The 18,736-nt window shown below is 60.8% G+C and overlaps 2 protein-coding genes across 4 annotated transcripts; one reads left to right on the top strand and one right to left on the bottom strand.

The window, feature by feature from the left end:
- Positions 1–1,874: 1,874 nt before the first annotated feature.
- Positions 1,875–9,143, top strand: ULK3 (unc-51 like kinase 3). Of its 3 annotated transcripts, XM_037502098.2 has the most exons (16): positions 1,875–2,029; positions 2,638–2,778; positions 2,862–2,982; positions 4,124–4,228; positions 4,867–5,010; positions 5,174–5,256; positions 5,779–5,934; positions 6,069–6,174; positions 6,393–6,433; positions 6,737–6,839; positions 6,969–7,033; positions 7,119–7,197; positions 7,273–7,313; positions 7,646–7,693; positions 7,879–7,945; positions 8,063–9,143. In XM_037502098.2, exons 1-16 carry the CDS (start codon positions 1,928–1,930, stop codon positions 8,077–8,079), a joined length of 1,419 nt encoding a protein of 472 aa, XP_037357995.1. In that variant the 5' UTR covers positions 1,875–1,927; the 3' UTR covers positions 8,080–9,143. The 3 variants fall into 3 exon arrangements, with proteins under 3 accessions (XP_037357995.1, XP_037357996.1, XP_037357997.1); XM_037502099.2 differs by lacking the exons at positions 1,875–2,029; positions 8,063–9,143 and having other exon boundaries at positions 2,348–2,778; positions 6,393–6,465; positions 7,879–7,917; XM_037502100.2 differs by lacking the exons at positions 1,875–2,029; positions 4,867–5,010 and having other exon boundaries at positions 2,349–2,778; positions 8,063–9,142.
- Positions 9,144–14,352: 5,209 nt separating this feature from the next.
- CPLX3 (complexin 3) lies at positions 14,353–18,325 on the bottom strand. The gene is made up of 3 exons (XM_037501728.1): positions 18,162–18,325; positions 16,192–16,279; positions 14,353–14,577 (listed from the first exon to the last, which is right to left on the bottom strand). Exons 1-3 carry the CDS (start codon positions 18,320–18,322, stop codon positions 14,353–14,355), a joined length of 474 nt encoding a protein of 157 aa, XP_037357625.1. The 5' UTR covers positions 18,323–18,325.
- Positions 18,326–18,736: the final 411 nt, after the last annotated feature.

Here is an 18,736-nt window from a genome sequence, read left to right on the forward strand (position 1 = left end):
GCTGACACCCAAGACCACACATGCACCCTGACACACAGACGGGCTCCAGCTGACCTGGGCCTACCCAGCTGGAGTTCTGTTTCTGTGGCGGTTCTCAGACTCCACTCTTCCCCCCACAGGCCTGGCCTGAATCTGGTTGCACAGACCTAGACTATGGCTTCTAGGGCTGTCCTCCCTTCCTGCCCCAGCTGGAGCGGCCTCCTGTGGGCACACCTTAGGTGAGCTGTAGTCTGGAAGGGTAGACAGCTTTGTTCTCCAGCTCACTTTGGGCTGGTCTCTGGACTTTCACAGGCCTCTGGCCCAGGCTCCGCCTGTCTCCTGTTTCTCACAGATTTGTAGCGCTGTAGGCCCCCCTGCACCCTCTGGTGTGGGGAGTACCTTATGTCCTCTGGGGCCCTCCCTGAGCCCTTCTCTCTCTAGACTTACTGAATGTGCAATGGGGGTGGGGAGGGACAGAGGACAGTGACCCCAAGGTGTCCTCCCCAGCCTTTGGCAGGCTTCTCAATGATGGGGTCTTGCTGTCCTGGTGTGCTTTATGATTCCCTCCTCTCCTGTGGGACAGCTGCCCTTGGCCTTGGCCTCAGATTCTACCTGCTGGCCTGGTGCTTTCTGCTCCCCATCAGCAATATCTAGCTTGCCTGACTTAGGGAGGCAGGGGTAATCAGTCCAGATCTGTATCCTTCTGCCTAGACTAATGAGCCACCCCTTTCTGAGGGTTCTGGACTAACCTTCCAGGGTTCTCACACCCTGACTTAAGTCTTCCACTGGTTCTGGGAATTCCCCAGGGGCTGTGTCACTGTCGTGGTCCACAGGTAGAACCTGTACCCTGTCCTCCAGAGGCGGTAGGAGTGGGCGTGTGGACTGAGGGGGCTTATCAAAAAGCTGTCTAACACTCCCCTGCCAGGACTTGGGCCCACCTGGAGGCTGCCTCAGGCTGCTCCCCTCTCAGCCCCCAGAGCCATAGACTAGTAAATGCAGTGACCAAGCTTTTGTGAACTCCTAAGGTGTTTTCTCTCCGTGTACAAATGTATATGTTGTGTCTCAATATTGTGCTTAAATAAAAACGACATTTTCAGACAACTCTGGTCCTAGTATCTGCTGGACTTGGACGATGGGGCGTGGCCACCGGCCGGGGCTGCGGGGTTCAGCGAGGGGTGAGAAGGGACAGTGCAAAGGCTACATCTGGCCGCCCTGTGGCTGGCCAGGCCCTCACCCCCAGGGCCGGCCCTCCCCCCCCCCAAAGGCTCGCTCTTGTGCCTGCGCTCGCATTTTCCCTTCAGAACTTGAGGGCTGGCGGGTAGGGAGGGGTCTGGCGCCTTTTTTGAATCCCTCCCACCCCACAGCTCCGCTTCTGGGGCCTCACTGTTCTCACCTGGGCCAGCGAGCGCCGGCGGGTCACGCGGTCTTTGCGTTCAGGTCGGAGGCCACGTCGGGTGGCAGCACCTGAAGCACCTGAAGCACTCGGCGGGGCGGGGCGGTGGCCGGGGGCGGGGCGGGCGGCCGGGGCGGAGCAGTGTGCGGGGCGGGGCGGGGCGGGAGGCCGGGGGCGGGGCGGCGGCCGGGGGGCGGGGCAGGTGGCTGCGGGGCGGGAGGCCGGGGGCGGGGCGGCGGCCGGGGGGCGGGGCAGGTGGCTGGGGGGCGGGGCGGGGCGGCGGCCGGGGGGCGGGGCAGGTGGCTGGGGGGCGGGGCGGGAGGCCGGGGCGGGGCAGTGTGCGGGGCGGGGCGGAGGCCGGGGGCGGGGCGGGGCGGCGCTGCACTCCCGGCGGGCGGCGCTGGGGGCGCTGCGGCGTCCGGCCCGGCCAAGCTGCACTCCCGGCGGGCGGCGCGGGGGGCGCTGCGGCGCGGGCGGCGCTGCCGGCCGCTCGGGTCCGGCCGGAACCCGGTGCCGGGAACCCGGAAGCGCCGGTGCGGGCGCGGGGCGGCCGGGATGGCGGGGCCCGGCTGGGGCCCCCCGCGGCTGGACGGCTTCATCCTCACCGAGCGCCTGGGCAGCGGCACGTACGCCACGGTGTACAAGGCCTACGCCAAGGTGGGGGCGTCCCCACGGCGCGCCCGCGCGAGCCGGGAATTGGGGCTCGGGGGGCAGGTGGGCGCGCCTGGGCGCCGGGGGGACGCGAGAGCCGGCGTGCGAGCGGCCGGGGACCCCGAGCTGCAGGACTCTGCCCAGGCTGCCGGGGAGGGGGCGCCGGTGCCGCCCGGTACCTGAAGAGCAGACGCCCGGCGCGCCCCTCGCCCGCCTGGAGAGCCGCGGGGACCTCGGGGGCGGCGTGTCGGTGGCGCGGGGACAGGGCCAGACGGGGAAGCCCCGGGCGGGCGGGGGGAGCCCGGGTCAGGGGTCTCCAGGGCCAGCCTAGTCGGGCAGCCACCCCGGCGGGCTGGAACCCCGACGGGCTTGCTTTTCCCGGGGCGCTCCGGAATGCAGTGACGTGGGTTCTGGAAGAGAGGGCTGGAGCCCAGCAGCCTGGGTCGGGAAGCCGGGATCCCTCAGTGGCATGGGAAGAGCAAGCTGGGATACCTGGATGCCCCTGTGATGGGCAGGCCCAGTGAGAGGTAGAGGGTCAGAGGTGACCTGGGCTCTTCTGGTCAGGCATGAGTCTTGGCCCCCTCAAGACAGAGTCCTCAAATCTGTCGGCACAGAAGGACACTCGAGAGGTGGTAGCCATAAAGTGCGTGGCCAAGAAGAGTCTCAACAAGGCATCCGTGGAAAACCTCCTGACAGAGATTGAGATCCTCAAGGGCATTCGACACCCCCACATTGTACACCTGAAAGATTTCCAGGTACTGGCCTGGTGTGTGGCCACCCCCATAGGGGGCTGGAAAAGGGACACTGTCTTCAAGCTGCCTCTCCACTTGTACCGCAGTGGGACAGTGACAACATCTATCTCATCATGGAGTTCTGTGCAGGGGGAGACCTGTCTCGCTTCATCCACACGCGCAGGATTCTTCCTGAGAAGGTGGCTCGCATCTTCATGCAGCAGTTGGGTAAGCGCCTCTGCCCCAGCCTGGCACCCCTTCCCATGATTTCTGCCCTCCCACTGTGCTCTTGGCCCAGGCTTAGAACCCTGGCACTCACAGTAGTTGCCCACTATGCTGAGCCTGGATTTTGAGGGCCATTGTGCCCATGGCTAAAGGGCTGTGAGAGACAGAGAGTATCACCCACCTGTGAGGAGGCCAGGCTTCCACATGTGGATTTTATTTTATTTTTTCAAAGATTTATTTATTTAGGGCCTCCCTGGTGGCGCAGCGGTTGAGCACTGGGTTGCGAAGCTGCCCGCAGCCTCTGCAGTGCCAGTTAGATCCCCGGCTGCTCCCCGGCCACCAGAGGAGGGTCCCGCATGGTGCGCAGACCTCTCCTGCCGCCCGCTGCTCCCCTCAGCAGTGTACTTCGGTCCTTCTGCCTGCTCTGCTCCCCGCTCTGGCTCTGGTGTATTCTCTCGCCCTTCTGCGCTTCTGACTGTACCCAGCGCTTGTATAAATAAATAAATAAATATATATATAAGTCTTTTTTTTTTTTTTTAAAGAAATTATTTATTTATGCAAGCACTGGGTATAGTCAGAAGCGCGGGAGGGTGAGAGAATTCACCAGAGCTAGAGGGGAGAGCAGAGCAGGCAGACTGATGAAATACACTGCTGAGGGGAGCAGCAGGCGAGGCAGGAGAGGTCTGCTTGCCATGTGGGACCCTTGCCAGTGGCCGGGGATCGAACTGGCGCTGCAGAGGCTGCGGAAAGCTTCGCAGCCCAGCGCTCAACCACTGTGCCACCAGGGAGGCCCCACATATGGATTTTAATATAAGAAACTCACAGGACATTCCAGGGCCCGTGGATAGAACACATGCAATTTGCCAAGGAAAAGAGCAGGAGCCTAAAGGGCTGTATCGAGAGAGGCTTCCTGGAGGAGAGGGGATTTGTGAATGGGCCTGACGGGGGAAGGAGGGTCCTCAGGATGGGAGGCAAATATTTACAAGTGGCAGGAGCCTGGTACTTGGGTGTGAAGCATTCAGTCGACCGGCTGGGCCAGAACTGGGGTGGTGCCAATTTGAAGAGGCAGATGAAAGGCTGGGAGGTGAGGGGCAGGTGGAAGAGGCCTCCCCTGACCTTTCCCTGCATGGGTCCTTCTCCCCAGCCAGTGCCCTGCAGTTTCTGCACGAACGGAACATCTCTCACCTGGATCTGAAGCCACAGAACATTCTGTTGAGCTCCTTGGAGAAACCCCACCTTAAACTGGCAGGTGTGAGTCTGAATCAGCAGGGGTGAGGCCGGGAGGGTGTGTGTGCAGTGCTCCCTCTGCCTGGGCTCACTCGGCAGCCGGCTTCTCATGGCGCCGCTGTTGAGTCATTATGTGGTGACAGGCTGGGAGATCGGGACTGGGCCTCGTATCACCAGAAGCCGGTCCTGTCTCGGGCGCCCTACACTTGACTGGAGCAGCACAGTGGATGGGGGGCGGGCACAGTGTCCCCAGACCTGGAGCGACTCTGACTCAGTCTGTGGCGGTGTGGGAGGGTGTGGGGTGAGGGACGGGCCGTGGGGCCCCTGAGAATGTGGACAGGAAGGGACTTGAGGCTGAGGCCAGGGGCTGGGTGCAGCCTGAGTTCGGGGGGACAGAGGGCGGTGCCAACCCCGAGTGGCCCGCATCCTCGCAGTGGGGGGGCTTCCTGGGCAGAGGTGTCTGATGGGGCACTGCAGGGCGTGTAGGACTTGTGTCTCCTGGGGACGCTGTCAGGGGTGCGCGCTCGTTAGGCGGCTGCTGAGAGAAACAGCGTGAGCGGCGTGGGAGCGTGGCAGGGGCGGAGGAGCCCTGCCCTGGGGCCCGGGAGCCGCAGCAGCTGCACTGCGAGCCACGCTGCCTGCTGCCCCTCTTGCCCGCAGACTTCGGTTTCGCACAGCACATGTCCCCTTGGGACGAGAAGCACGTGCTCCGGGGCTCCCCTCTCTACATGGCCCCCGAGATGGTGTGTCGGCGGCAGTACGACGCCCGGGTGGACCTCTGGTCCGTGGGTGTCATCCTGTATGGTGAGAGCTCCTTCCCGGCCGCTCCTGAGGGCTTCTCCCAAGAACACCGGCGCTGCCGGCCCGGAGCCCCGGCTCGGAGGGTGCCAGGCGCCCTCCCCGGGGGTGGGCCGGGCCAGGCCGGACCCTGTCCCCGCCCAGCCTGCCCTCTGCCTCCCTTCCACAGAAGCCCTCTTCGGGCAGCCCCCCTTCGCCTCCAGGTCGTTCTCAGAGCTGGAAGAGAAGATCCGGAGCAGCCGGGCTGTGGAGGTGGGTGCAGCCCCGCGGGGCCCTGGTATTGCAGGGAGAGGGCGTCAGGGTCGCTGCTGCCCACACAGTTGGGAATGTGGGTGGTAGCCCACCCTAGGGTGCTGGGCACGCTCCAGGCTGGCGGTCTGACTCCACTCAGTGCCAGGGACCCAGACAGCCGCAGCAGGGCCAAAGGCCTTCCCCACGGGTGTTGTGCAGACCCCTCGAGCCCCAGGGAGCGTGCCGGGGCAGCTCTGGCCCAGCCTTCTCCGGGCTTGATCCGGGGGTGAAGAAGAGCCCGTGGAGGAGGCTCCCCAGAGCTGAGGGGCCCAGGAGGGTGCGCACAGCAGCCTGGGGGAGCATGGCCCTCCATTGCCCCGTCCCCTAGACCCTTCGCTTCTCCTTCTGGGTCTCAGATTCCCCACTCATTGAAGGCGTCCTTCCGGGGCATCCCAGGACAGGGTGATCCTGACAGGCCTCTAGGTGAGGGCTGAGGTTCTAGGGCCCGCAGCCATCTGAGCCCGGCCCTCCCCCTACCCGCAGCTCCCGCTGCAGCCCCTGCTCTCTCGAGATTGCCGTGACCTGCTGAAGCGGCTCCTGGAGCGAGACCCCGGCCGCCGCATCTCCTTCCAGGACTTCTTTGCCCACCCCTGGGTGGACCTGGAGCACATGCCCAGTGGGGACAGCCTGGCGCAAGCTGTGAGCAGGCCAGGGGGGTGAGGCGGGGCGAGGGTGGTCTCATCTACTCCAACAGGAGGCAGAGAAGGGGTGTAGGGAGCCTGCTTGTCCCTGGGCATGGGGGTGGGCTTGACTCCTGTTCTGCCTGTCCCCAGACCGCCTTGGTGGTGCAGGCAGTGAAGAAGGACCAGGAAGGCGACGCCGCGGCTGCCTTATCTCTCTACTGCAAGGCGCTGGACTTCTTTGTGCCTGCCCTACACTGTGAGTGCCAGCCCTGCCCAGAGCCCCGGGGTGCAGCAGGGTGGGTCAGCGGTAGCTGCCGTGGCTGGGTTCCAGAAGACACTCCCCATCCGGGATGTGTGGGAGATAAGGCAGAGGGTAAATCTGGGACTTTGTGCTCTCGGAGAGTTCTCGAGGCTTTGGTGGGGGGCAGAGGGCCCCTGCCTCAGCTTCCCTGTAGAAACCCCCGTTTTCCACAGATGAGGTGGACGCCCAGCGGAAGGAAGCAATCAAGGCCAAGGTGAATGAGCGAGCGCCTGCTTGCGGAAATGGGTGAGGGGCCCCCGGGGCGCCCACTTGTGGAAATGGGTGAGGGGCCCCCAGAGTGCCCACTTGTGGAAATGGGTGAGGGGCCCCGGGGCCCCGGGATTGGCTCCCAGACCTGGAACTTTCTCTCTGGGAAGGGGCCACTGGGGCCAACCTCGGGTGGCCCCTGACAGTCCATCTTGGAGCAGCCGCTAGGACGAGAGGGAGAACTTGGGGTCAGAGCTGGTGAGGGAGATGGGTGAGGGGCTGCTGCACCTCAGCCCCCCACTCCTTGCAGGTGGGGCAGTATGTGTCCCGGGCTGAGGAGCTCAAGGCCATCGTCTCCTCTTCCAGTCAGGCCCTGCTGGGGCAGGGAGCCTCTGCTCGAGACTTGCTCAAAGGTAAGCCCACTTGCTGGCCGAGTGCAGGCTCTCCAGTGGCTTCCCTCCCAAGAGAGAGGTATGTTTGGGGAGGCTCCCCCAGATCAAATAGAAAGGACGCCCCTCATGTCCTTTGCCTTCTCATCCCAGAGATGGCCCGAGACAAGCCACGCCTCCTCGCTGCCCTGGAAGTGGCTTCGGCTGCCACGGCCAAGGTTTGTGCCCCGCGGGATGGGTCCAGGTCGGGCAGGCAGGACCCTGGCCATGGTCCTAAGTGACCCGCTGTGCGTGTGGCTGCAGGAGGAGGAAGCTGGTGGGGAGCAGGACGCCCTGGTCCTGTACCAGCACGTCCTGGGGGAGCTGCTGCTGCTGCTGGCAGGTGAGACCCCCCTCATCATCCCACTCCCTGCAGCCCTTGGCCACCCTGTCCTCACTACCTGCCCTCTCTTTGCAGCGGAGCCCCCAGGCCGGAGGCGGGAGCTGCTTCATACTGAGGTGCCTGGGAGCGGGGTGGAGGGGCTGGGGCTTATTTTCTTCCTCTTTACCCTCCTCCCATCTGGGGGTCCTCAGGTTCCTTTAGGGTGTCGTAGGTCTGCCCCAGACTTGGTAAGTGGTTGCCCGTGTGCTCCATTGGCACTCTGGTGCCCGGGTCAGGGACAGGCAACCACCTAACAACAGAAGGTTGCTGGGCTGCTGCAGTTGGGAAGGCTTCCTGGAGGAGTAAGTGGATAAAGAAGTCAGAGCAGTTGTTGAGTGGAAAGGGGTTCTGGGGAGCATCAGGAGTGAGGAGGCTCTCACGTACTCACGGGCCTGTCTTCCCTTGGCAGGTTCAGAACCTCATGGCTCGAGCTGAATACCTGAAGGAGCAGATTAAGGTGGGTGCCCAGGGGCCCATGGGTGCTGTCCCTCTGCCTATGGCTTCCTGCCCCTGCTCTAGCTCTTGCGTGCCTCGCTCTTCAGTCTCCACCTGAAGGCCTGTCGGTCCTGTCTCCTCTTTCACTCTCGGTTGGGCCTGCCTCTGGCTGCCTCTCACCCTTTGTGCTGCCTTTATGTCCTTTAGATGAGGGATTCTCACTGGGGAGCCGAGGCCTTGGATAAAGAAGGGATGTTGGAGTCTGTTCGCAGCTGTGAGTTCTGCCCTGAGGCCTGATCCTCTATCCAAGGGGGGCTGGGGGCTGGGACAGCCCTAGATTTCGCCCTCTTTTGCCTGAAAGCTGAGACAACCCTCCCCTCCCCCTCTACAGCTTGTACTCTCCAGTGACCCCGGAAAGATGACTGGACACCCCATCTGGAGTTAGGGGAGCATAACCCAGGCTGACGTCCAGGATTCTTTGGTCCTCTGCAAAGCAGGCTTCCTGGGTGGGCCACTATAGCCCCCACATTTTAAGCTCTCTAGCCCCCCTCAGAATGCTCTCCAGTCCCCAAAGTGCTGAAGACTGATGTCATCTTCTGGAAGCACTGGGCCTGGGCCCCGAGCACGGTGTGGATGTTTAAGCCCGGACTCTGGAAAGATGATTCTTAAATATGACTTTTTTTTGGTGGCTGCTGGGTCTGGAGCCTGTTGAGTGGAGGCATGAAAATCCTGGCTTTGCTCTGAGAGGAGGACAAGGTTCTTTCTTGGCCCTCCCTGCCAGCAGGCAGCTGTCCTCCCTGGGAAACCTTACTGCCGCTCACCTCCTGTGCACTGGAATGAGATACCCCAAGACCCCTCAGGGATGACCCCACCCTACAGAACTCCAGTCTTCCTGGGAATGACCACCCCTACCCTCACTGTGTTAAGATAATCCTTGAAGCATGAAAATAATGTACTTTGTACTGTGGCGAGTGGGGCAAATATGAGAAACTCACACCTTGTTCCTGCCCGGGCACAAGGGGAAGGGGGGTGGCCTCAGTCCTCATCCTTCTCCCTCCATCCTTCTTCCGTCAACACCCCTTCTTTGTCAAAAAACTGGTTCTGGCCTGGGAGGAAGAAGCATGTGGCTACCTGACCCCTTGGGCTTCGGGGGACCCAACAATCAAGGAGACCCTGTTCTCAGTCTCACACTGCCGCTACCCATGCGACTCCCCCCCCATCTCTCCAGGGGGGCTGCTAACAGCACCCCCCGCCCCTGCATGTACAAACACACGGGCCCTGGAGAGGAATGTACGCCTGGAATTATTGGGGGGGTTTCTTTATAAAAAAAATCAGAGGGTGTTGATAATTTCTAGCCCTTTTGCCCTTAAAAGCCTCTGTGGAGCCAGTAACCTATCTCCCTTCGGGGGGCTGGGTGTAAAGAATGTATATAATTCATTGTTTCACTATTAAATTATTTTCTGAAACTGCTTCTTTTCCTGCCTTAGAAAAACAGGCTAGGTAGCCTCTGTTGGCGGGGGCTAGAGGAAAAGCTGGGGTCCCTGGGGGAGACCTCTGCCTCTTGCCTTCAGCTTCTGGGGTACCAGGGGAGTCAGGCTGCCTGCAAAACCCGTGGGACTGGGCAGGGCAGGCCCAAGAGCCTAGACGGGCCTTCCTGTCTGCACCTGGACCGGGCTGAGCGCAGACGCAGGAGTGACATGCTCTGCTCCAGGCCGCACACTCCCCGCCCAGGCAGGCCCCCGGCCAGAGCGGGCAGAGAATCAGACTGGAGAAAGGGCATCCTCTTGGGTGCCATGTGCTCATGCCCAGCCCCCCAGGACTCCCAGCCAGGGCTCATTTCCAGCAGGCTCTTCCCCCTGCCACCACGCCTAGGTCTGTCTGGACAGCACTCAGAGCGTCTTTGGGGACTTGGGGAGGGGGCGCACCCAAGAGCAGCCACCCAGGCAGCAGTTCCCAGATGGAGACTCTTGCAGACTGAGACTCTCGGCCTTCTTTAGAGGCCTTCCGAAGGCGGGCACTTCGCGGAAGCCTTGGCGCGGCCACTGGGGGGCAGTGTAGGCCAGAGGGCCCGAGGGCAGGCGGGGCGGGCTCTGCCTTTTAACCGTGAAATGGCCGGCGGGTTGGCCTGTTTCCTGGTAAAGCGAGGGGGACGGCTAAGTGCCCTGTGGAAACGCGGGAGGGTTGAGTTCCTGCAGGAGCGCCTGACCCGGCGCGAGCATTCCACACAATGTCCTTTTCAGGTTGGGATGGAGAGGTGGGACTCGGGTCTGTATTATTTTAGAAAGGGCCGGACAGAAAGCCCCAATGGGTAAAATGAGGCAATGAAGGAGGGCGCTGCGTGCAGCTGGCGCAGCTGGCCGGGCGGTGGCGGGAGGGGCCTGGGGTGAGCAAGGCCTGACTGCATAGGCCTTGCTCGCAGACCCGTGTTGGTGAGGCCCGCGCTGCCCTCTGAAGCCAGGGCCTGAGATTGTCACATGTGGAGGGGGAGGAGCGGCCCCCAGGGGGCTGGGGCTGTGGGCAGGGAGGAGGCAGGCTGTCCTCTTCCTGCGGTCCAGAGACCTAAGGGAACAGCTCATCTGCTTAAACATGTTTCTTCTTCCCGGGGGTGAATGTTGTTTCCCAGCAATGACTGTGCACTTTACCCTGCCCTCTCCTCTCTCTGCCGCTCAGTCCCCCAAAACTACAGCCAGCACTGGGCCGAGTGGGGAGGAGTATCAGAGCCTGGACCTTTTCTGTCTCCCAAAGGGACACCCTGGGGGAAGCAGGTTGGCCTCTGGAGCAGATTGAGGGGATTTAGGTGTCCCTGTGCCCAGCCTGCGCCTTCTTTCACTAACTGGAAAGATGAGGAAGGACCTAGAACCTCGGTTGCTATGGGAGGCCCTAGAAGGACTCTGTCCCCAAAGGTTGTCATCCCAGCCCTCCCACAGAGGAAGATGCCAGGCTGGGGAGGGAAGCACCCAAAGACCACTTTCCCCAGACTAGCTCACACCCATCCCTGCATGCTGGCAGTCCCAGGACACACAGTGCGCAGCCACACACACTGAGGCCATGTGCAAGCGTGCAAGCCCTAAACCCACGCAGGCCCCGCAGGCCTACTCCTGACCGCACACCGCGGGTATGGCTCCTGCTGCGTCAGGTCAGGGCAGCCTCAACCTTGCTGCCCCCAGCCCAACCCACCCTGGCTCCTTGGCTGTGCTGAGACCTCACTTCTGTGGGCGGGCCTTGGCCAGTAGCAGCCAGTTAGGGTTAGAGACAGGGGGGCTGATTCTCTGGCTCCCCACCCCCACTCCTGCCTCAGGCAGCAGCTGGGTCACTAGGCACTGCCAGCAGCTCAGGCTCAGCCAATAACCTTCTGCCAGATGTCCCCGGTGCCTGTGTGGCTGGGAGAAGGGAGCTTGGGGCATTTAAGGGGGACCATCTGGCTCTTGGGCGAAAGGTCCCCGAACAACGAACTCCGAGCCTCTCTCCACTGCCGCAGGAAAGGGAACTGGGCCCGAGCTGTCTGGAGGCAGGAGGCGGGGGCTGGGCAGAGACCAGGGCTCACACCAATCTCCCTGAAACCCCATTTCTGGGGCTGGAAGGTGGGGTGAGAGGGAGCAGCCCAGCCCTCTCTCTGAAAGTGTGGGGGGCGGGAAGGCTGCCTCCTCGCTCTCACCGTCACTGTCAGACTGAGCACGAAGGTGTGAGGAAGGCGGCAAGGAGGCCAGGAGGGCGAGGGCCACGAGAGGCGGGGCCTTCCTCCAAACGCGGTGCCCTAAGGGTGGGGCTTTAATTCCTATGGGAGGGAAGTTCCAGGGGCAAGTGGCTTGCGTTGTGGTGGCACCCGATGGGTGGAGCAGTCACCAAGCAGTGACCCCGGGCATGGTAGGCGGCCCCAGGACTTGGGGGGGGCAGGCACAGAGCCAGGCTCACCCCCTGCTGAGGGCGTAGGACAGGTATGAGGCGGAGGGGACACCAATGAGAGGAACATGGCCCGCAGAAGCGTGGGGGAGGGAGGCAGGCACAGCATGGCTGCAGCGCTTGGAGGCCCTCGGCCTGCCCACCTTGCCCATCTCTGCCGGAGCCCCAGAGCTGGCTCCTTCTGTCCCAGAGCCACCGCCCCTCTTTCCAGACATGCAGATAGGTCAGAGTTCTTGGGGTTCCCAGGCTGTGAGGAGGGAACCATCGTTGGGGCTCAGCACCCTCCTGATCCCGGGCCTCAACCCCCCTGTTTTGTGAGGATTCAGTGAGAGCTAATGTCCCCTACAGAGCCCCCTCCACCTTTTGCTCTTGGGCCTGCAAACCACTGAGGGGAAAGGGCCTGTCCAGTCCCATCAGGCAGAGGCCCCTGGGGGTGCAGTGCTGACATAGGCCTTGCTGACGCTGCTCAGGAGGCCCACTGCCCCCCTACCCAGGGGGACAAGACTCCTGTCTCCTCCAGCTCCAGGAAGGTCCAGCGGTAGCCCAGGGGAAGCCTAGGAGCCGTGCAGAGACCCAGGCCCCATGTCCTTTCCCGCAGGTGCTCAGGAGACACCCCCCTCCCCAACTGTGTAACAACCAGGCCACAGCGCCCTGCCCCCGGCCCCTCCCCATACCATACTGCTCACCGCACAGGTTTTATGTTCCTTGTTCTATTTTATAAAAGAGGCTTAATGGAAACTTTGTCCTTGAAACCAAACCCTCATATGACTGTTTTGCCTGTAAATCTTGGCTGGCTGCCCCTCATTCTGAAGCCAACAATGGCTGGTGGGGGGTACTGGGGGGTACCTACAGCCCATTTTTCCTGCTTACACTGCAGGGGGCCTGCTTGTGGAGCCTCCTGGTTGGTTTCCTGGATCCCCCACAGGTGAACAGGGTGAGAATTGGGCTCACTGTATTTTTTTTTAAAGCTTTGTATTTTTTTTAATTAAAGATTTGTTAATTTTTATTCAAGAACCAGGGTATAGGCCAGATGCACAGGAGGGTGAGGGGATTCACCGGAGACAGAGTGGGGAACAGAACAGGCAGATGGACTGAAATACACTGCTGAGGGGAGCAGCTGGGAGACAGGAGAGGTCTGCTGCGCCATGTGGGATTCTCACCGGCCGGCCGGGATCGAACTGGTGCTGCAGAGGCTGCGGGCAGCTTCACAGTGTAGCGCTCAACCGCCTGTGCCACCAGGGAGGCCCTCACTGTATTTTTTTAAGGAGTGAGTGACCATGTTTTGATGTGGCCTATCATCATTGGACACATGAGTTATTTTTGGAGGGGGGTCCTTTATCTTACAGGGGAAAACAGGCTTGGGGAAGAGCCAGCAGCACCAGGGCTGGAACCTACAATGGTTCCCTCCTCACAGGAACCCCAAGGAGCTCTGACCTGTCTGCGCATCTCTGGAAAGAAGTGGGGGTAGTGGCTCTGGGACAGAAGGAGCCAACTCTGGGGTGGGCAAGGCAGGTGGGCAAGGCAGGTCCCTAAGCTCTGCAGCCATCATGTGCTCGCCTCTCCTTTTTGCTACAACATCCATGCTCCGGGAGAGGAGAGGCCATGGGCACAGGTGCTAGAAACAGCAGTGCATGAGCGGGACCCCTCAGGGTCCTCAGTTAGGGGTCCAGAGGGGTGCCTTCCCAGATGCATCCCCATCCAACTGGTTGCCACATGCTCCTTGGGCCTAGGGTGGCCCTGGCGCTCCATTAGTCCCAGGGCCCGGAGAGAGTGGAGCTTGAACATCTTCTAGATTCTGGAGCACCCATGAAGTAGGTAAGGAGGTTAAGGATACTCCTGCAAAGGCAGGGTTGCAGGGAGGGGCTGTGAACCCCAAGGCTGTGAACCGCAAATCTCCGTAAAAGTGGGAAGATAGATACAACGTTTGAAATTTTTATTTTTCACTGAGCTGAGAAAGGAGACCAAGCTCGGGAACCCAGAGAGAGCTCTATGGGAACGGAACAGAAATTGCCTGGGCTTGGGCCGAGACCAGGCCGGGAGCCGCCAGCCTTGCCCTTGGCACTCAGCCCTCACCCAGCGTAACTCAGCTCCCAGGAGCCAGAGTCTGCAGCACAGTGGCAGTTGCTTGAGGCCACAGCTGCAGCTGCTGTCCTGCCCAAGGAGGGGCTAGGGGCTGGCTCCGAGGGCCAAGAAGGACCAGCTTGAGTCTTAGAAATCCCCAGAGCATCCCCATTTTAGAGATGATGAAACGAGGCCCAGAAGGGACAGTCTTGGAGACGCAAATTCTCGGCGTCCTGTATGCTGAGGGTGCCTGCCCGGAGTCCCCACTGAGCACATTTGAGTGGCGGTGTCTAGGGGAGCAAGGCATCCAGGGGGGCTGGCTGCTTGGCTGTGCCTGTGCTGCTGGGACACACCTGTGGTAAACCCCGACACACCAGGCTTTCTCCATCTCTCTGTGTCTCATGTGCGGAACTTGGGGCCACGGCCAGGGAGAGACAGGTCTATTCCTATAATCGAAGGATTATAGGAATTATAGGAAATTATAGGATTATAGGAAACCACGCCCTCCAGTGCTGAGCAGGGACGATGGGTCCTCACAAGTAAGGAGAAGGAGAAAGCAGAAGGCAAGCTTAGGTCCTACATGGGAAGGGTCCTGGGACTCTCGTGGCACAGGGGAAGCAAAGCCAAGATGGGGCAGTGGTCCCTGGGAGGGAGCTACGCTCTAGCCCTCAGGTGGGCCCAGCCCCCCAGTCACCCCGGCAGACAACCCCCGGAGGATGGTCACATGAGGTGGCACTTCTCTGCTGATTGCTTGAGGTCCCCCAGTGTGTTCTGGGCCTTGTCCCTGAGTGAGCCGAGGTCCAAGCCAGGGAGGCTGGCCAGCTGCCCCAGCACCGAGGCCCTTTCTTCCTCCTCCTCCGTGTCCTCGGCCACCATCTTAGCTAGTTCCGGGGGCAGCTCCACATCTCCACCTGCCGTCTGGACCTGGCTCTCGTCTGTCTCGTTCTAAAAGGAAGCGGGGCAGGAATAGTTGAGGTTGGAGGTCCGCGAAGACCCAGTGTCTAGTGGGCGGGGAGGAGGCCTAGACCAGGCTCCAGGTCCCTAGATTCTTTTTTTTTTTTAATATTTATTTATGCATACAAGAGCTGGGGTACAGGCCAGAGATGTGGGGGTGAGAGGATTCGCCATGAGACAGAGTGGGGAACAGAACAGGCAGACTGACTGAAATACACTGCTGAGGGGAGCAGCGGGTGAGTCAGGAGAGGTCTGCCGCGCCATGTGGGTAGCTCCCTGGCTGGCCAGGGATTGAACTCACGGTGCAGTGGCTGCCAATAGCTTAATAGCGCTGTCTTTAACTCCTGCGCCACCAGGGAGGGCCCATCAAGTCCCTATTATATGGCTGACACGAGCTGAGTACTTTCATTCTCAAGAACCCCGTGAGACAGGTTTTTTTTTTTTTTAATCTCCATTTTACAAATAAGGAAGTTGAACCTCTGGTAACTTAAGTAACTTTCCCAAAGTCACGCAACGAGCAAGTGGGGGTTAGATCTAAATGACGTCACCAATAATTTTGCTCTCTTTGTCCAATAGCTACAGATGGTCATTGTACTTCACTGTCCCTCTGGGGAGCCTGAGGCCTTCCACTTCACACAGCCAAGTCTTTCCCCTTCTGCCAGACTCAGCGTCTCTGACACGCAGGGTGTAAGCATTTGAGGAACGACTCCATTCCCTGCTTCGCTCCGTAACTGCAGAAAGGCCAACTTTCTGGACCCGCCTTCTCTTTATGGGGCTTCTAAAAGTCTGCAGCCCCGGGGGAGTGAGAGGCAGAAGGAGCTCAGCACACATCTGTTGCGTGAGTGGGTGTGATGTGTGCACAGGTCAGGGGTGCTACGGCCTGGCCCTGCACTTCTGCTCCCCCTCAGAGTCTAGCGCGGTCCAAGGCACACTCTAGTAGTGGGAGTGGCTGGTGCCTCAGTTCCCTCCTTAGGCAACTGAAATAGAGCGCTTCATGCAGAAGCACATGCTGCCGCAGGGGCAGGGTGGGGGTGGTGGGGGAGGGCACCCTCCTGGCAGCTCAAGCAACCAAGGGACGACTTTGCCCTCTGCAGGCGCGCTCCTTACCCTGGAAGGCAGCCAGGGCTCCAGGAGCAAGAGCAGGCACTCTCATGCTGGAGCGCCCCACTTGCTGGCTGTGTTGTCTCCGCTGAGCCCTGTAACCTCTCCAGACCTCACTTCCCTTGGGCAAAACCTGCCCGGCAGTGTTAGTGGGTGCCTGGAGGGCCTGGAGGGCCAAGTGCCTGGCACACAGGGTGTGCTGCCTTCTCACCCACAACCCTCCCCCCTCCCACTTCCTGAGTATTCAGAAGCCCCAAGGGTATTCACCCCTGCTGCAAAATGAGCAGCCTTTACCCCTTGATCTCCTTGGACTTGCCCCAGGGCTGGAGGGATGGCCAGAGGGTGTGAAGGAGAGAAGGGACTGGACTGGCTCCAGAAATACAAACCTATCCGTCTCCAGAGGAAGCGTTTCCCCTTCGCGCCAAGCACTGGGTTCTAGCAGATACCAGTTTAACCAGGACCTGAGCTCGGATCCGCAGCGCCACCCCCACCCCCCAAGCTCACCTTGGGCAGCCGGTATTTGTCTCGGAAGTGGCTCCGCAGCGCGGCCCGCTCTGCCTTCCTCTGTGTGAACTGCGCGTCCCGTTCCATCCTGAGGGGGCACCGGGGCGGTCGTTGTGAGGACCAAGAGGCCTGTGTGTCAGGAGGAGGCTTAACCTAGCCTTCGCTGCCTCCCCGTCAGTGCCCCTTGTCCTCTCTGCACCCCCAGCTGGATGGAGCTATGGGGTGGAGGACTCTGTCTCTCTTGTTGGACACTAATATAAGTCCTTTGTGGCCGCCCTGGGGCTTTCTTTTCTCTCCCTAATGGATTGTGTGGTATGGGGGAAATTGTGGGGGACAGACTTGCGTTCACACCCTGGCTCTGCTACCAGTTTCCATAGGTCTTTAGCTAAGTTACTTTCCTCCTTTTGTAAAATGGGGAGCTCTTATGATTCACAAACTGTTACTGGGATTAAGTAAAATAATAATGATTATATGTAATGATTTACCATGTGCCAGGGCTGTGCTAAGCAGTTTTATCTGCATTAAGTAATTTAATCCTCATAAATATATAAGGCATACTGTTTTTTTTTTCTAAGATTGATTTATTTACGCATATGAGAACTGGGGTACAGGTCAGAGGTTGTGGGGGTGGGAGGATTCACCAGAGACAGAGCAGGGAGCAGAACAGGCAGATCTACTGAAATGCACTGCTGAGGGGAGCAATGGATGAATCAGGAGAGGTCTGCTGTGCCATGTGGGTAGCTCCCTGGCTACTGGGGATCACACTCATGCTGCAGAGGCTGTGGATTGCTTCACAGTGTGGTGCTTAACCCCTTGCATCATGAGGGAGGCCCAAGGCATGTTTTTGATTACTATTCCCATTTTACAGAAGAGGAAACTGAAGCACAGAAAGGTTAACTAATTTGCCTGAGATTACTAGCTTAAAAAAAAAAAAAAAAAAAGGAGAATCCAGGCCTCCCTGGTAGCCTAGGGGTTAAAGGCTCAGTGCTATCACTGCTATGACCTGAGTTCAATCCCCAGCCAGGGAGCTAACCCAGATATGGTGCAGCCAACCTCTCCTGTCTCACCCGCTGCTCTCCTTAGGGTGAGATTTCAGTAAATCTTCCTGTTCTGCTTGCTCCCCACTCTGTCTCTGGAGAATCCTCTCACCACCCCCACACCTCTGGCCTATACCTCAGCTCTTCTTCTTCTTCTTTTAAAGATTTATTTATTTATACAAGCACTGGGTACAGTCAGAAGCGCGGGAGGGTGAGAGAATTCACCAGAGCCAGAGCAGGGAGCAGAACAGGCAGAAGGACCGAAGTACACTGCTGAGGGGAGCAGCGGGCGGCAGGAGAGGTCTGCGCACCATGTGGGACCCTCCTCCGGTGGCCGGGGAGCAGACTGGGATCGAACCGGCGCTGCAGAGGCTGCGGACAGCCTCGCAACCCAGCGTTCAACCGCTGTGCCACCGGGGAGGCCCACCCCAGCTCTCCTATGCAAAAAAAATGAAAAGCCTTGATCTGCACCCAAGCAGCCTACCCCTGGAGTCCAGCCCCTTACTCTAGCTGGGCTGCCTCTCTCCCTCTGTACTGCCTCACACAAGAAGCCTCAGTATCTGTGAATGCCCCATCTCAGGAGCTGTCTCTTTGATTCCGAGCCCCTCAGCTGCACAGTGTTTCTCAGAGTCTAAAGCTTAGAGAAAGTCCATTTGGAAGACACAGGCTGGAGCCAGATCGGATTAAGGGATTACTGTTTCATCAGAATGCCCGTGCCCCCAACCCATCCCACGCGCCTACCTCCGCTGCCCGCATTCACTCTCAGCCCAAGCGTGAAGCTGCAGCAAGGTCCTGGGTTTGAGAGGGGGTGACCCTGGGGTCAGCCTAGAGGGCACATCGCAGACGCTTACGGGCTCAGAGTCCGAGACGACCCTAGCGACGGGCAAGGCCATGTTTCGGGAAGTTCGTGGAGCTGGGAAGGGGTCCACTTACTTCTCTTCCACCAGTTGCTTCTGATACTCCTGCTCCTCCCGGTTCATGCCTTGCGCTTCAGCCACAGACTTGCCCCCGTCCCCCGTGTCCTCTCCGACCCCCAGGCTCCCGGTGAGAGTCTTCAGCCGGCCACCCACCAGGGTCTTCACCGCAAACGCCATGGCCTCCGCGCGGGCGCTGGGTGAGGACCGGCGGGGACTACTTCAGCACCAGGACCTGCGGACAGCGCCCGCCGCGGCCAGGGCCCGCCCCGCCCCCAGGGCGCGCCCCGCCCCGCCCCAGGGCCCGCCCCGCCCCCGTCCCCAGGGCCCGACCCCTCCCCGATCCCAGGCCCGCCCCGCCCCCAGGACCCGCCCCCGCCCCGCCCCAGGGCCCGCCCCGCCCCCCGCCCCCAGGGCCCGCCCGCCCCGCCCCCAGGGCCCGCCCCGCCCCCGTCCCCAGGGCCCGACCCCTCCCCATCCCAGGGCCCGCCCTGCCCCCAGGACCCGCCCCCCCCGCCCCAGGGCCCGCCCCGCCCCCAGGGCCCGCTCCGCCCCCCGCCCCCCAGGGCCCGCCCCGCCCCGTCCCCAGGACCC

The sequence above is a fragment of the Talpa occidentalis genome, unplaced genomic scaffold (genome assembly GCF_014898055.3).
Source record: "Talpa occidentalis isolate TD23 unplaced genomic scaffold, MPIMG_talOcc4v2.1 talOcc4.11, whole genome shotgun sequence".
Taxonomy (NCBI): domain Eukaryota; kingdom Metazoa; phylum Chordata; class Mammalia; order Eulipotyphla; family Talpidae; genus Talpa; species Talpa occidentalis.

Bases quoted from the DNA above. Each gene is read 5' to 3' on its own strand.
- CPLX3 (XM_037501728.1), bottom strand. From the start codon at position 18,322: ATGGCGTTTGCGGTGAAGACCCTGGTGGGTGGCCGGCTGAAGACTCTC. The intron at 16,280-18,161 runs GTAAGTGGACCC...GTGCCCCCTCAG, and splicing joins AAGCAACTGGTGGAAGAGAA to GATGGAACGGGACGCGCAGT. The intron at 14,578-16,191 runs GTGAGCTTGGGG...GCTTCCTTTTAG, and splicing joins ACAAATACCGGCTGCCCAAG to AACGAGACAGACGAGAGCCA.
- ULK3 (XM_037502098.2), top strand. From the start codon at position 1,928: ATGGCGGGGCCCGGCTGGGGCCCCCCGCGGCTGGACGGCTTCATCCTC. The intron at 2,030-2,637 runs GTGGGGGCGTCC...CTGTCGGCACAG, and splicing joins TGTACAAGGCCTACGCCAAG to AAGGACACTCGAGAGGTGGT. The intron at 7,694-7,878 runs GTGGGTGCCCAG...TATGTCCTTTAG, and splicing joins ACCTGAAGGAGCAGATTAAG to ATGAGGGATTCTCACTGGGG.